The 16400-nt window shown below is 42.2% G+C and overlaps 1 protein-coding gene across 1 annotated transcript in view; it reads left to right on the forward strand.

Annotated features, from left to right (window-relative positions):
• The window catches only part of LOC128057591 (ATP-binding cassette sub-family C member 4-like), a 128307-nt gene that overhangs the window by 40063 nt on the left and 71844 nt on the right, over positions 1-16400 (forward strand). Inside the window, 2 exon segments of the mRNA XM_052650040.1 lie at positions 3583-3684; positions 10006-10197. Of these exon segments, the coding sequence (XP_052506000.1) occupies positions 3583-3684; positions 10006-10197 (294 nt within the window).

Genomic DNA, 16400 nt, shown 5'->3' on the forward strand with positions numbered 1-16400 from the left:
GGTGTCAAATGTGACTTGCTCATTTACTGGAAGCATGTTATAAAAATTCTCAAAATCAGGAATAAACTTTTCAGTTAATGGAGATGAAGTATAAAATCAGTCTAAGACATTTGACATGTTGCTCTCTACCTCATTTTCAAGAAAGCTTTCAAAGTGTTAGCACGGTTTGAACTTAAAGTACATGTAATGTTAGAATTTACAGTATTGGACAGACAAAATGCTGCAGTGTGGAATGGGTTAACTAACAAATACATAGCTAGTTGTTACAAACTAGATGCTTTGGGGAATAGGTATGCATTTGTTTCTGTATACTAATATTCAGAGTATCTTTATTACATGCTGAGTGAGGCTGTGATTTGGATCTTTGCTGTGGGGTAGGGTGGGGGCTCCCCCATCCTGTACTTCTGAATGGTTCTGGAAACTTTGGTGGCAGCCTGGGCAGGAGGAGACAGCAGATGGGCATTGTGAGTATCAGTAATTCCTAGTTAAAAGGCTGCAATGTGTGGAAACTGACAGGGAAAACTGGCAATTTTCCAACACTTCGTTTATTTACCATGTTCAGGCAAACAGGAAAAACAACAAGGTCTACTTTCAAAAAGTTGTCAATATTGCACACCCAGTACAAGCCCTTTATCAACAAACTGGAATGTCCCCCCCCACCACCACCACCCCTGGTTCTGTGGTCCCCCCCCCCCCCCCCCACCACCACCCTTGGTTCTGTGGTCCTCTGTGTACATCCTCCTGTATCAGTGTGAATTAGTCAGGAAAACAGAACCCGGACAACAGGAGAGGGAATTTCTACAGGGAATTAGTTACATAGATGATGAAAAAGAGGGGGCAGAAAGGACAAATGGTGGTGTTTGAGACAACCCAGGGATGAGCTAAGGCAGGAAGCTGCTCCCATTCCCAGGGCTGGAGGGACTCAGAGAAGAGGCTCCTCCCTCCAGAGCAGAGCCAAGGAGCCTGGCTGCTGTCAGAGTGTGAACCATAGAACACATGTCCAGGTGCTATAGACTTGTCCTGTCTTTTCATGCCTGCGACTCTGTTCTACCACCTGCATTGTGTTCACCTGCTTCTGACTCAGCACTTACTGTTCCCACCAACAAAACAGTGAAAAGTGAAAGTGTTAGTCACTCAGTCTTGTTCGATTCCTTGCCCCATGAACTATAACCCAGCAGGCTCCTCTGTCCATGGAATTTTACAGAAAAGAATGCTGGAATGAGTTGCCATTCCCATATGCAGGGGATCTTCCCGAACCCGGGGTCTCCTGCACTGTAGGCAGATTCTTTACTATCTGAGCTACCAGGAAAGCCCAAAACAGTAGGAGGTTCCCAAATATGTAAAACCACATCCTTGCACGTTTTGCACATGGAAACTCACACGAGGTGCCTGCCCTGCCCTGACAGCTCCTCCTACCTTAATACTGTAGATTTAACTCCTGCTTGGAATTTCTTGTCATAATCCACTTGAAGTATTTATGGAAAGCACCACTAAAATTCCATTATAAAGACTAGTCTCTGTGAACACTAACTCATGGTTTGAATGACTCATTACTAAATTTCTTTTGTATCAAATTATTCAGCATTTCAGAATGAGCTATTTTGTTCTTTTAAGAACTTAATAACATGTTCTCAGACTTTTGTGCAGTTTGCACTGTAGTGTGTGTGCATATGTTCAGTTGCTAAGTCATGTCCAACTCTTTGCAACTCCATAGACTGTAGCCTTCCAGACTCCCCAGTCCATGGGATTATCCAGGCAAGAATGGAGTGGGTTGTCATTTCCTCCTCCAGGGGATCTTCTGGACCTGCATTTCCTGCCTGAGTCTCCTGCATTGGCAGGCAGATTCTTTACCACTTGAGCCATCTGGGAAGTCCAGAACACCATATACTATTGTCCTGGCATTGCTTATGGAGGACTGGCCCATGCTGGTGTCATGAGTAATTAGGGTTGTCAGGTTAGGTTATGGGTGAGAGAGCCCTTAAAAGGGCAGGGGCACATATATCGGGGGTTCTGGGGAGAAGTTGAGTCTGAATAAAGCCCCTGCTGGGTTGGGAGGCAGGAGGCAGACGTGAGCTCTATAACCTTCTCCCCAGACAGCCAGGTTGGCAGGTGGGGGCAGGTCTCAGGGACCCAGGTCCTATTCATGAAATGATGAGACTTGGTCTCAGATCCTGGGTAACCAGGAGGGGAGGGGGACCCAGTGCCTCTGAGTTGTTGAGTGTTGTCCCCTTCTGGTCATGGCTGAGCAGTGCCTGCCTGAAGCCTGAACAGGGAGGGAACTCAATGTTCTGTCCTAACAATGAGGGGAGGGGACAGGGATGATGATTGTATGTGGCTCATTGTTTTGTTGTCATAAGTGAAAAGTAGTAAAATATAAACCCTAAATATCATACAAGAAGGAGTGGAGAAGCTTAAAAAATATTCCTCATGTTTTAAAATCTGGATAGATTTATAATTCCTATATTAATAAAATTTTGGGTTAGTTTTTTGGTAATGAAAAATAACTGTAATTTATTTTAGCATGTGAATGTTTATAATTAGTTAAGTTCTTTCCAGAGAAATTTTTCATTTTGAAGATTATCCAGACTTTTAATCTAAATTCTGTGGTTTTAGTTGTTTGGGCATTTTACCAATCTAGTGTAACCACACTTTTTTTTTTTTTTTTTTTAAGCATTAGCTGTTATTAAGAATTTTCTTAATTGTCTTATATCTAAAGACACACATACCCTTAAGTCTGTCAGGAATGTGACATGTCATTGACATGATGAGAAGTTTGTCCTCCTTCACGTTGTGTCACATGTGCTGTCACATATACCTTCATTTTCTTCTTTTCATTTTTCTTACAGTAGAAGTAATTTATTGCCCTTGTTTAGCCAGGACAAGTAATGTATGTAACACGGATAAACTTGAGGATTTATCTCTTTAATCTGTGATGTCATAATTAACTTCTTCATTCCCCATTTTTTGTTGTTGGTATTAAATTAGAGCTTTGACCATTATTTATAAGACTTAATTTACCAAGAATGACTTTATAGTATAAGTGTCCCTTTGTTTGCTTTCCATTACTGAGGCTTATTCTTGATCAAATGAAAATGAAGAGATTAGTGATTTCAAATTATTTATTAAAGGGCCAGGCATGCCAGATACTTATGCTGCGACCTTGTGGAGATTAATGAGATAGTTAAAACCAAGGGTCATGATTAAAACTTATGATTAAAAATCCCCCATACTGAATATTCTATTAAGTACATTATTTTAGTAACTAGTGTGCATCATTCAGTTTGTATTTGAATCAGGTTCCTTGTCATTTTTACTTCTAAAATCCTCTGGGTGTTTAGAGCTGTGTCTGTAAGGGAATCTGGTAAAAGAAGGCATCTTCCTAAAGATAACTAAAACTGCTTCAACCCCCACAGAGATAAAATTGAAAGAAAAGGCCTCTAGGACATAGTATCTTGAAATAGGAAGGAGAAAAATGTGGGCTACATCAGCATATCAATGGCTGTTATATTATTTTTCTTCACTCCCTGAAGTAATGTGTTATTTTATTGAAATGGATATATTTTTATAAACTTTAATTTGCAGGCATCAGAAACCCCAACCCTCCAAGGCCTTTCCTTTACTGTCAGACCTGGTGAACTGTTAGCTGTGGTCGGACCCATGGGAGCAGGAAAGATAAGTTGTGATGCCTTTTGTCATCACAAAAGTTTGATGCTTTGCCACAGCCCCTGTTAAATTCTCAGAGTAGAGCCCAGAGCCAAGTGTGACACAGTTTTAATTGGGTGTGTCTAGAACAGTGTTTCTCTAGGTGTGTTCCATGGAACATTAGTTCTTTAGGAAGGTATCATGTCAAATGAATGTGGAAAAACACACACTGTGTTTTCCTTCTTGGTGCTTCACATGGCACAGTTGAGAACAGCTTGTGGGGAATAGGGACGTCTCAGTGAAGGAGATTATTTATGTGACAGCTGTTCGGGACAGAATGAGACAGTGGGGACTTCTTTTTGTCACAGTGGCCCCTCCAGGAAGCCTGGAGATCGTGAAGTCTCTTCCTGGAAGCTCTGAGCATTTCCTCATGTGACAACTCGGTCCTGTCAGTGCTTGTGTAGTGAATGTGCAGCCACAGGCTGGAGCTAAAGACACGAAAATGAGCAAGATCCCAGTGCCTCTGTTGTCCAGAGGCAAGCAGGTTCTCAGGCGAGACAGGTACACAGGCAGATTATTTCAGCCATGTGGTGAGAATTCTTGTGGTGTGGACACAGATACCCCACATCTGTATAGGGAACGAGATTTAAAGGATGCACTTCCCTTGTGGCTCAGTGGTAAGAGTTCGCCTACCAAGGCAGGAGACATGGGTTCAATCTCTAGTCTGGGAAGATCCTACATGCCGTGGGGCAACCTAGCCTGTGTGCCATAACTAATAAGCCTGGGATCTAGAGCTCATGCTACATAACAAGAGAAACCCCTTCAGTGAGAATCCTGCTCACCATAGCTAGAGAGTATTCCCTGATTGCCACAACTAGAGAAAAGCCCAAGCAGCAATGAAGACCCAGCACAGCCCAAAACAAATAGATAGATAAATTCATTAAAACAGATTTGAAGGATGTGTGCATGGGCACTTAGTCAGAAAACTAAGATCATAGCATCCGATCCCATCACTTAATGGGAAATAGATGGCGAAACAGTGGAAACAGTGGCTGACTATATTTTTGGGGGCAGGTGATTGCAGCCATGAAATTAAAAAAGGCTTACTCCTTGGAATGAAAGTTATGACCAACCTAGACAGTGTATTAAAAAGCAGATATATTACTTTGTCAACAAAGCTCCATCTAGTCCAAGCTATGGTTTTCCCAGTAGCCATGTATGGATGTGAGAGTTGGACTATAAAGAAAGCTGTGTGCCAAAGAATTGATGCTTTTGAGCAACATGTGAACCGTGAATGCCCTGATGTTCAGGCTGGTTTTAGAAAAAGCAGAGGAACCAGAGATCAACTTGCCAACATCCACTGGATCATGGAAAAAGCAAGAGAGTTCCAGAAAAACAACTATTTCTGCTTTATTGACTAGGCCAAAGCCTTTGACTGTGTGGATCCCAATAAACTGTGGAAAATTCTGAAAGAGATGGGAATGCCAGACCACCTGACCTGCCTCTGAGAAATCTGTATGCAGGTCAGGAAGCAACAGTTAGAACTGGACATGGAACAACAGACTGGTTCCAAATAGGAAAAGGAGTAAGTCAAGGCTGTATATTGTCACCTTACTTCTTTAACTTACATTCACAGTACATCATGAGAAATGCTGGACTGAAAGAAACATAAGCTGAATCAAGATTGCTGGGAGAAATATCAATAACCTCAGATATGCAGATGACACCACCCTCATGGCAGAAAGTGAAGAGGAGCTGAAAAGCTTCTTGAAGAAAGTGAGAGAGGAGAGCGAAAAAGTTGGCTTAAAGCTCAACGTTCAGAAAGCGAAGATCGTGGCATCTGGTCCCATCACTTCATGGGAAATAGATGGGGAAACAGTAGAAACAGTGTCAGACTTTAATTTTGGGGGGCTCCAAAATCACTGCAGATGGTGACTGCAGTCATGAAATTAAAAGATGCTTACTCCTTGGAAGAAAAGTTATGACCAACCTAGATAGCATATTCAAAAGCAGAGACATTACTTTACCGACTAAGGTCCATCTAGTCAAGGCTATGGTTTTTCCTGTGGTCATGTATGGATGTGAGAGTTGGACTGTGAAAAAGGCTGGGCGCCAAAGAATAGATGCTTTTGAACTGTGGTGTTGGAGAAGACTCTTGAGAGTCCCTAGAACTGCAAGGAGATCCAACCAGTCCATTCTGAAGGAGATCAACCCTGGGATTTCTTTGGAAGGAATGATGCTAAAGCTGAAGCTCCAGTACGTTGGACACCTCATGAGAAGAGTTGACTCATTGAAAAAGACTCTGATGCTGGGAGAGATTGGGGGCAGGAGAAGAAGGGGACGACCCAGGATGAGATGGCTGGATGGCATCACGGACTCAATGGACGTGAGTCTGAGTGAACTCCGGGAGATGGTGATGGACAGGGAGGCCTGGCGTGCTGCGATTCATGTGGTCGCAAAGAGTCGGACACGACTGAGCGACTGAACTGAACTGAACTGAACTGAACTGAACTGTGGTGTTGGAGAAGACTTTTGAGAGTCCCTTGGACTGCAAGGAGATTCAATCAATACATTCTGGAGGAGACCAGCCCTGGTATTTCTTTGGAAAGAATGATGCTAAAGCTGATACTCCAGTACTTTGGCCACCTCATGCGAAGAATTGACTCATTGGAAAAGACCCTGATGCTGGGAGGGATTGGGGGCAGGAGGAAAAGGGGACGACAGAGGATGAGATGGCTGGATGGCATCACCGACTTGATGGACATGAGTTTGGGTGAACTCCAGGAGTTGGTGATAGACAGGGAGGCCTGGCGTGCTGCAGTTCAAGGGGTCGCAAAGAGTCGGACATGACTGAGGGACTGAACTGAACTGAACTGAACTGAACACAATGCAGAAATCTAAGTGCAAGATGTTTACACGAGAGGGTGATGATTTCCCTTATGGTGGACTTTTACTCTGAATGCATGACTCGCTTTAGAGTTTTCTTAAAGGAGCCAAAGCAAAAACAATACCCAGCTGTGGATGTGACTGGTGATAGAAGCAAGGTCCGATGTGGTAAAGAGCAATATTGCATAGGAACCTGGAATGTCAGGTCCATGAATCAAGGCAAATTGGAAGTGGTCAAACAAGAGATGGCAAGAGTGAACGTCGACATTCTAGGAATCAGCGAACTAAAATGGACTGGAATGGGTGAATTTAACTCAGATGACCATTGTATCTACTACTGAGGGCAGAAATCCCTCAGAAGAAATGGAGAGGCCATCATGGTCAACAAAAGAGTCCAAAATGCAGTACTTGGATGCAATCTCAAAAATGACAGAATGATCTCTGTTCATCTCCAAGGCAAACCATTCAATATCACAGTTATCCAAGTCTATGCCCCAACCAGTAACACTGAAGAAGCTGAAGTTGAATGGTTTTATGAAGACCTACAAGACCTTTTAGAACTAACACCCCCAAAAGATGTCCTTTTCATTATAGGGGACTGGAATGCAAAAGTAGGAAGTCAAGACACACCTGGAGTAACAGACAAATTTTACCTTGGAATACGGAATGAAGCAGGGCAAAGACTAATAGAGTTTCACCAATAAAATGCACTGGTCATAGCAAACACCCTCTTCCAACAACAGAAGAGAAGACTCTACACATGGACATCACCAAATGGTCAACGCCAAAATCAGATAGATTATATTCTTTGCAGCCAAAGATGGAGAAGCTCTTTACAGTCAACAAAAACAAGACCATGAGCTGACTATGGCTCAGATCATGAACTCCTTACTACCAAATTCAGACTTAAATTGAAGAAAGTAGGGAAAACCGATAGATCATTCAGGTATGACCTAAATCAAATCCCTTATGATTATACAGTGGAAGTGAGAAATAGATTTAAGGGCCTAGATCTGATAGATAGAGTGCCTGATGAACTATGGAATGAGGTTCGCGACATTGTACAGGAGACAGGGATCAAGACCATCGCCATGGAAAATAAATGCAAAAAAGCAAAATGGCTGTCTGAGGAGGCCTTACAAATAGCTATGAAAAGAAGAGAGGCAAAAAGCAAAGGAGAAAAGGAAAGATATAAGCATCTGAATGCAGAGTTCCAGAGAATAGCAAGAAGAGACAAGAAAGCCTTCTTCAGAGACCAATGCAAAGAAATAGAGAAAAAGAACAGAATGGGAAAGACAAAAGATCTCCTCAGGAAAATTAGAGATACCAAGGGAACATTTCATGCAAAGATGGGCTCGATAAAGGACAGAAATGGTATGGACCTAACAGAAGCAGAAGATATTTATAAGAGGTGGCAAGAATACACAGAAGAACTGTACAAAAGAGATCTTCATGACCCAGATAATTATGATGGTGTGATCACTCATCTAGAGCCAGACATCCTGGAATGTGAAGTCAAGTGGGCCTTAGAAAGTATCACTATGAACAAAGCTAGTGGAAGTGATGGAATTCCAGTTGAGCTGTTTCAAATCCTGAAATATGATGCTGTGAAAGTGCTGTACTCAGTATGCCAGCAAATTTGGAAAACTCAGCAGTGGCCACAGGACAGGAAAAGGTCAGTTTTCATTCCAATCCCAAAGAAAGGCAATGCCAAAGAATGCTCCAACTACCACACAATTGCACTCATCTTACACACTAGTAAAGTAATGCTCAAAATTCTCCAAGCCAGGCTTCAGCAATACGTGAACCATGAACTACCAGATGTTCAATTTGGTTTTAGAAAAGGCAAAGGAATCAGAGATCAAATTGCCAACATCTGCTGGATAATGGAAAAGAGCAAGAGATTTCCAGAAATACATCTATTTCTGCTTTATTGACTATGCCAAAGCCTTTGACTGTGTGGATCACAATAAACTATGGAAAATTCTGAAAGAGCTGGGCATACCAGACCACCTGACCTTCCTCTTGAGAAATCTATATGCAGGTCAGGAAGCAACAGTTAGAACTGGACATGGAACAGTAGACTGATTCCAAACAGGAAAAGGAGTACATCAAGGCTATATATTGTCACCCTGCTTATTTAACTTATATGCGGAGTACATCATGAGGAATGCTGGACTCTAAGAAATACAAGCTGGAATCAAGATTGCCGGGAGAAATATCAGTCACCTCAAATATGCAGATGACACCACCCTTATGGCAGAAAGTGAAGAGAAGCTAAAAAGCCTCTTGATGAAAGTGAAAGAGGAGAGCGAAAAAGTTGGCTTAAGCTCAACATTCAGATAACGAAGATCATGGCATCTGGTCCCATCACTTCGTGGGAAATAAATGGGGAAACAGTGGAAACAGTGTCAGACTTTATTTTTCTGAGCTCCAAAATCACTGCAGATGGTGACTGCAGCCATGAAATTAAAAGATGCTTACTCCTTGGAAGAAAAGTTATGACCAACCTAGATGGTATACTCAAAAGCAGAGACAATACTTTGGCAACTAAGGTCAGCCTAATCAAGGCTATCATTTTTCCTGTGGTCATGTATGGGTGTGAGAGTTGGACTGTGAAGAAGGCTGAGCACCGAAGAATTGATGCTTTTGAACTGTGGTGTTAGAGAAGACTCTTGAGAGTCCCTTGGACTGCAAGGAGATCCAACCAGTCCATTCTGAAGGAGATCAACCCTGGGATTTCTTTGGAAGGAATGATACTAAAGCTGAAGCTCCAGTACTTGGGCCACCTCAAGTGAAGAGTTGACTTATTGGAAAAGACTCTGATGCTGGGAGGGACTGGAGGCAGGAAGAGGAGGGGACGACAGAGGATGAGATGGCTGGATGGCATCACTGACTCAATGGATGTGAGTCTGAGTGAACTCCGGGAGTTGGTGATGGACAGGGAGACCTGGCGTGCTGCGATTCATGAGGTCGCAAAGAGTCAGACATGACTGAGCGACTCAACTGAACTGAACTGAACTGAAATAATCATCTTTGGATATATTCTTCACCCATAGATTTTTCAGAACAAGTGTTTGTCAAATAAAGGATGCCCGGATACAGGAACCAAAACACTAAACATCAGATACGTGAACTACAAATCCTGCCGGGCTGTTCGGTTAGTGAAGGATGTTAAACATTCTTAGTCTTTCCTGAGTAGAACTTCATTTGGGAAAAACTCAGGCAGAGTAGATTGTTTATACTATTAATATTCCTTATCAAGCATTAGTTTATGTTGACCAATAATACTATTTTCCTGTGGTTTTTTTTCTTTCATTTTTATTTTTTTATCCCATCTGCCAGAGCTATAGTTTATCCTGTTCTGAACAAAAGGGTTCTATCTTTTATCTAGCACAAGGGTGGAGTTGGCTGTGCTGTGGGGCGTGTTCCACCCAGAGTGCTGCCTGTTCAAATGTGTGTTGCCATCTGTTGCAGTCTTCACTGTTATTTGCTCTGCTGGGGGAGCTGCCCCTGAGCCAGGGGAAGGTCAGCGTGCTCTGGAGGATCACATATGTTTTTCAGCAGCCCTGGGTGTTTCCAGGAACTGTGAAGAGTAGCATTTTATTTGGGATGAAATATGAACAGGAACGATATACAAAAGTAATAAAGGCTTGCACTTTAGAAAAGGTGAGTAATGACTTTTGAATTGCATGTACTCAAATTTTAAATAATGACACTGTTGGTTTAAACTATAAGGTTTGTGGAAAATGTTGCTGTTTAATTTGAAAAATCTTTTGATTGTGGCTTACTATTTTAATCTGGTGTTCCGGGTAGACATGTAGGCACATATGCAGCTGTGGTAACTCTAATGAGATAATGACACTTACAGAATGCCTTTTTTTGTGGGGGTGGAGAGTGTTTGTGTCATTTTGTAAAGTTTCATTCCCTTTTAATTTCTTTTTTTAATAGACAATTACAAAAATTTGTAAAAAGAGAGAGCACAGTGTAATGGACACTCATGTACCCAGCTTCAGCCAGGAGAATCTGGTGGCCAGTCTCACTGCATCTTTACCCCTGCCCTCTGCCAGCCCCACCCCCGCCCTGGAGTATTGTGGAGCTGATCCTAGACCTCAGATCAGTTCCTCTGTAAGCATTCCATTAGTTTTCTCTAAACGATAGGAAACTTATGAGGAAAAAAAAAAAAAAATCACCACATTATTGAACCTGAAAAATAACCCAAATTCCTGAATATCATCAAACTTGTAGTCTGTGTTTACATATTGTGAATCATCTCACTGAGAAATCTTCACCATTATTGAAATCAGACTCCATATGAGGTCAGTCCAGTGCACTTGGTTGATGCCTCCTCAGTCACTTTCAGTTCGTAGGTTTCTCTCTCCACTTCACTTTTCACTTATAGTTTATTATTTAAAGAAAATGGAATACGTAAAAATTTCTTCTTAATACTGCATTGTTTCACTGGAGGAGAGATGTTTTCAGAAATGACATGGTATTTCACAGAAAATGGCAGCATGAATGTTTAACTCTAGGTTGGGATTTAGATGAAATCAGTGAAAAAGTGATAAAAACGGAATTTACCTGATGTTGTTGTTCAGTTGCTAAGTTGTGTCTGATCCTTTGCAATCCCACGGATTACAATACTCCAGGTTTCCTTGTCCTCCAAATTCCCTATGTCTCGGAGTTTGCTCAGATTCATGTCCATTGAGTAGGTTATGCCATCCAGCCATCTCATCCTCTGTTGCCCCCTTCTCCTATTGCCCTCAGTCTTTCCCAGCATCAGGGTCTTTTCCAATGAGTTGGCTTTTTGCATCAGGTGGGCAAAGTATTGGAGCTTCAGCACCAGTCCTTCCAACGAATATTCAGAGTTGATTCCCTTTAGGATTGACTGGTTTAATCTCCTTGGTGTCCAAGAGACTCTCGAGAGTCCTCTCCATCACCAGAGTTCAAAAGGATCAATTCTTCCATGCTCAGCCTTCTTTATGGTCCAATTCATATATCCATACATGACTACTGGAAAAATCATAGCTTTGACTGTATGGACCTTTGTTGACAAAGTGATGTCTCTGCTTTTTAATATTCTGTCTATGTTATTCATAGCTTTTCTTCCAAGGAGCAAGCATCTTTTAATTTCATGGCTTCAGTTACCATCTGCAGTGATTTTGGAGCCAAAGAAAATGCAGTCTGTCACTGTTTCCACTTTTTCCCCTTCTATTTGCCATGAAGTGATGGTACTGGATGCCATGATCTTACTTTTTGCAATGTTGAGTTTTAAGCTAGCTTTTTCACTCTCCTCTTTCATCCTCATCAAGAGGCTCTTTAGTTCCTCTTTGCTTTCTGCCATTAGTGTGGTTTCATCTGCGTATCTGAGGTTGTCGATGTTTCTGCTGGCAATCTTGATTCCAACTTGGGCTTCAGCCAGCCCAGCATTTTGCATGATGTACTATGCATATAAATTAAATAAGTAGGGTGACAATATACAGCCCTGATATACTCCTTTCCTAGTTTTGAACCAGTCCATTTTTCCATGTCTTGTTCTAATTGTTGCTTATTGGCTTGCATACAGATTTATCAGGAGGCAGTATTCCCATCTGGTATTCTCACCTCTTTAAGAATTTTCCAAAGTTTGTTGTGATCCACACAGTCAAAAGCTTTAGCATAGTCAATGAAGAAGTAGATGTTTTTCTGGAATTCCCTTGCTCTCTCTATGATCCAGCGAATGTAGGCAATTTGGTCTCTGGTTCTTCTGTCTTTTCTAAATTCAGCTTGTAAGTGGAAGTTCTCGGTTCATGTACTCCTGAAGCCGAGCTTGAAAAATTTTGAGCATCACCTTGCTTGTGTGTGTAATGAGCACAGTTGTATGATAGTTTGAAAATTCTTTGACTTTGCCCTTCTTTGGGTACTGGGGTCCAGCCCCGGTTGGATCCAGAGTATCCTCAGGGGGGATGGCGTCATCGACTTGAGAGAAAAAGAGATAATGAGAGATAGGGAGAAAGAATGAATGTTGCAGTTAAGAAAATATAGGAGAGAAAGAGGCTGATATTCCTTGGTTTATGCAGAAAGCCAATAAAGCCCCAGACATGGGTCTTGCACTGTTCATGTAGGCCATAGGAGCCCACTTGAATAGCGGAGGGTGCCCCGCCTTGGGCTCCCTCTTGCGTGGGTCTTAGAAGCTCAGGCAGAAAAGTGAATACAGTGAGCCCCTGTGCTCCAGGGGATCTGCCTGAAAAAGAGAGTAAGAGAGAAGGAAAGAATTGACATGGGGGAACCAGGCTTTCATGGAACTGGTCCATCTCTTTATTTTTCAGGGAAGCTTTTATACTTTAAGTTGTACATAGAGATAAATGTAAGAAGCAGAGTCATGCAGGGTCAGCTGCTCTGACCCTTATCTAAAGACAGAGTGTTCTTTGCATACCTTTACATATGCAAAAGTTTTACGTGATTTACATCATCTTCTGGCCAGGAGGCCTGCTAATATTTTATGACTCTTCTTTCTGATAAAGGTTAGTTAACCAGAAAACTTATTTTCTCTAAAGGTGATGCTTCCAAAGTCTGGCGCCGCTCCCTGAAAGTACTAGATAAAGTTGCATTCCTATAGGCCAGAGGTGCAGTGGGCTATAAAAGGAAGGAATTTATTAACTCAAGGTTTAATGTTGTTAATATCAAGGCTACCTACTTATATTTTTATATGTCAACTATATTAATTAATGCACTCCCAGGTACACAATGAAAGATATGAAAACTTGGCGGCAAGTATTGGCTTAACAATGAAACCCTTAACCAGTTCTATTCTAATAATTTTTAACTCCTCGAAAGGCCATTCCTAGAATGTTTTAAGCTTCCTGTGCCTCTCGTGGTTGGGAGGCTGTAAACAATCACATGTGTAGTTGTAAGAGTCCGGATACACCTATCAGGCAAGTTGGAAAGCTATCAGAGGGGTTTGAATTGAAACACTCTTATCATGCCCAGGAGACTTATTAACTAGAGTTCTAAGTTGATTTCTTCAAAGAAAGGTGGTCGGGGACAGCCCCTATTAATATCAGAAGAGATGGCTAAAAGCATAAGATATTAAGACTGACAAATTCTGGTTTTGGGGTATATGCTAGAGCAGGTCCAGGGGATCCCTTGAGTCCTGATCCACCTTGCCCGTCAGGCCTCTCTCGCATGACCTTGTCATGGGTGGGATCTCCCGTGCTGGCTCCCGGCATTTGGGATTAAAATGAAAGTTACCTTTTCCAGTCCTGTGGCCACTGCTGAGTTTTCCAGATTGGCTGACATATTGAGTACAGCACTTTAATAGCATCATCTTTTAGGGTTTTAAATAGTTCAGCTGGAATTCCATCTCTTCTACTAGCTTTATTCATATTAAAGATTCCTAAGGCCTACTCTGGTCCCATCACTTCATGGGAAATAGCTGGGGATACAGTATCAGACTTTATTTTGGGGGGCTCCAAAATCACTGCAGATGGTGACTGCAGCCATGAAATTAAAAGACACTTACTCCATGGAAGGAAAGTTATGACAAACCTAGATAGCATATTCAAAAGCAGAGACATTACTTTTCCAACAAAGGTCCATCTAGTCAAGGCTATGGTTTTTCCAGTGATCATGTATGGATGCGAGAGTTGGACTGTGAAGAAACTTGACCACCGAAGAGCTGATGCTTTTGAACTGTGGTGTTGGAGAAGAGTCTTGAAAGTCCCTTTTACTGCAAGGAGATCCAACCAGTCCATTCTAAAGGAGATCAGTCCTGGGTATTCTTTGGAAGGAATGATGCTAAAGCTGAAACTCCAGTACTTTGGCCACCTCATGTCAAGAGTTAACTCACTGGAAAAGACTCTGATGCTGGGAGGGATTGGGGGCAGGAGGAGAAGGGGATGACAAGGGTGAGATGGCTGGATGGCATCACTGACTCGATGGATGTGAGTTTGAGTGAACTTCAGGAATTGGTGATAGGCAGAGAGGCCTGGCATGCTAAAATTCATGGGGTCGCAAAGAGTCGGATATGACTGAGTGACTGAACTGAACTGAACCAAAGGCCTACTCGGAGAAGGCAATGACAACTCACTCCAGTACCCTTGCCTGGAAAATCCCATGGATGGAGGAGGCTGGTAGGCTGCAGTCCATGGGGTCGCAAAGAGTCGAACACAACTGAGCAACTTCATTTTCACTTTTCACTTTCATTCATTGGAGAAGGAAATGGCAACCCACTCCAGTGTTCTTGCCTGGAGAATCCCAGGGATGGGGGAGCCTGGTGGGCTGCCATCTATGGGGTCGTACAGAGTCAGAGACGACTGAAGCAACTTAGTAGCAGCAGCAGCAAGGCCCACTTGACTTCACACTCCAGGATGTCTGACTCTAGCTGACCACACCATTGTGATTATCCAGGTCATTAAGACATTTTTTTGTATAGTTCTGCATATTCTTGCAACCTCTTCTTAATTTCTTCTGCTTCTATTAGGTCCTTAATTGTTTCTGTCTTTTTTTGTGCCCATGCTTGTATGAAATGTTGCCCTGATATCTCTAATTTTTCTTGAAGAGATCCTTCGACTTTCCCATTCTATTGTTTTCCTCTAATTTTTGCATTGTTCACTTAAGGAGACTATACCCAACTGAACAGAGAGTTCCAGAAAATCGCAAGGACAGAGAAGGATTTATCTGACAAAAGAATAAAACTTGGCAAAAAGAAAGAAAAATGTAAATACTGTTAAATAGTATGTTACTTTCTTGGATTATAAAAATCAATATTAAAGGGCTTTCCCTGGGTCTCTTCAGTGCTCTCTGGACATCTGATTGTTCTTTTGTACTGTGAGGAAAAGGCTAGGATGGACTCTCAAAGGCATGGTGCTAAAGCCTCTAGACCACTTTCTGGGGAAATAGTAATTTTGCTTGAACAATGGCTTGAACATCATAGATTGTATCAGGTGAGTTACATTTTATAATGGTGTGGACAAACAGAATTGCATGTTTAATGGTCTGATTTATTTGTCCTGGGTTATTGTTGATGGGAGATGGTGCTTTTTCAGAAATGATGTCAAGTTGTCAAGAATGAGCTAGAATTTTACTAAATGGTGTTTATACTCTATAAGAAAAGAAGGGAAAACAAATGTAAAACCAGAGACAAAGGTCTGTATAGTCAAAGCTATGGTTTTTCCAGTAGTCATGTATGGATGTGAGAGCTGGATTATAAAGAAAGCTGAGTGAAGGATTGATGTTTTGAACTGTGGTGTTGGAGAAGACTTTTGAGAGTCCCTTGGATTGCATGGAGATACAATCAGTCCATCCTAGTTCAGTTCAGTTGCTCAGTTGTGTGCGACTTTTTGCGACCCCATGAATTGCAGCACTCCAAGCCTCCCTGTCCATCACCAAATGCCAGAGTTCACTCAAACTCACATCCATCGAGTTGATGATGTCATTCAGCCATCTCATCCTCTGTCGTTCCCTTCTCCTCCTGCCCCCAATCCCTCCCAGCATCAGAGTCTTTTCCAATGAGTCAACTCTTCGCATGAGGTGGCCAAAGTCTTGGAGTTTCAGCTTTAGCATCAGTCCTTCCAAAGAACACCCAGGACTGATCTCTTTAGAATGGACTGATTGGATCTCCTTGCAGTCCAAGGGACTCTCAAGAGTCTTCTCCAACACCACATTTCAAAAGCATCAATTCTTCAGTGCTCAGCTCTCTTCACAGTCCAACTCTCACATCCATACATGACCACTGGAAAAACCATAGCCTTGACTAGACGGACCTTTGTTGGCAAAGTAATGTCTCTGCTTTTCAATGTGCTCTCTAGGTTGGTCATAACTGTCCTCCCAAGGAGTGAGTGTCTTTTAATTTCATGGCTGCAGTCACCATCTGCAGTGATTTTGGAGCCCAA

The sequence above is a fragment of the Budorcas taxicolor genome, chromosome 12 (assembly GCF_023091745.1).
Source record: "Budorcas taxicolor isolate Tak-1 chromosome 12, Takin1.1, whole genome shotgun sequence".
Lineage (NCBI taxonomy): Eukaryota > Metazoa > Chordata > Mammalia > Artiodactyla > Bovidae > Budorcas > Budorcas taxicolor.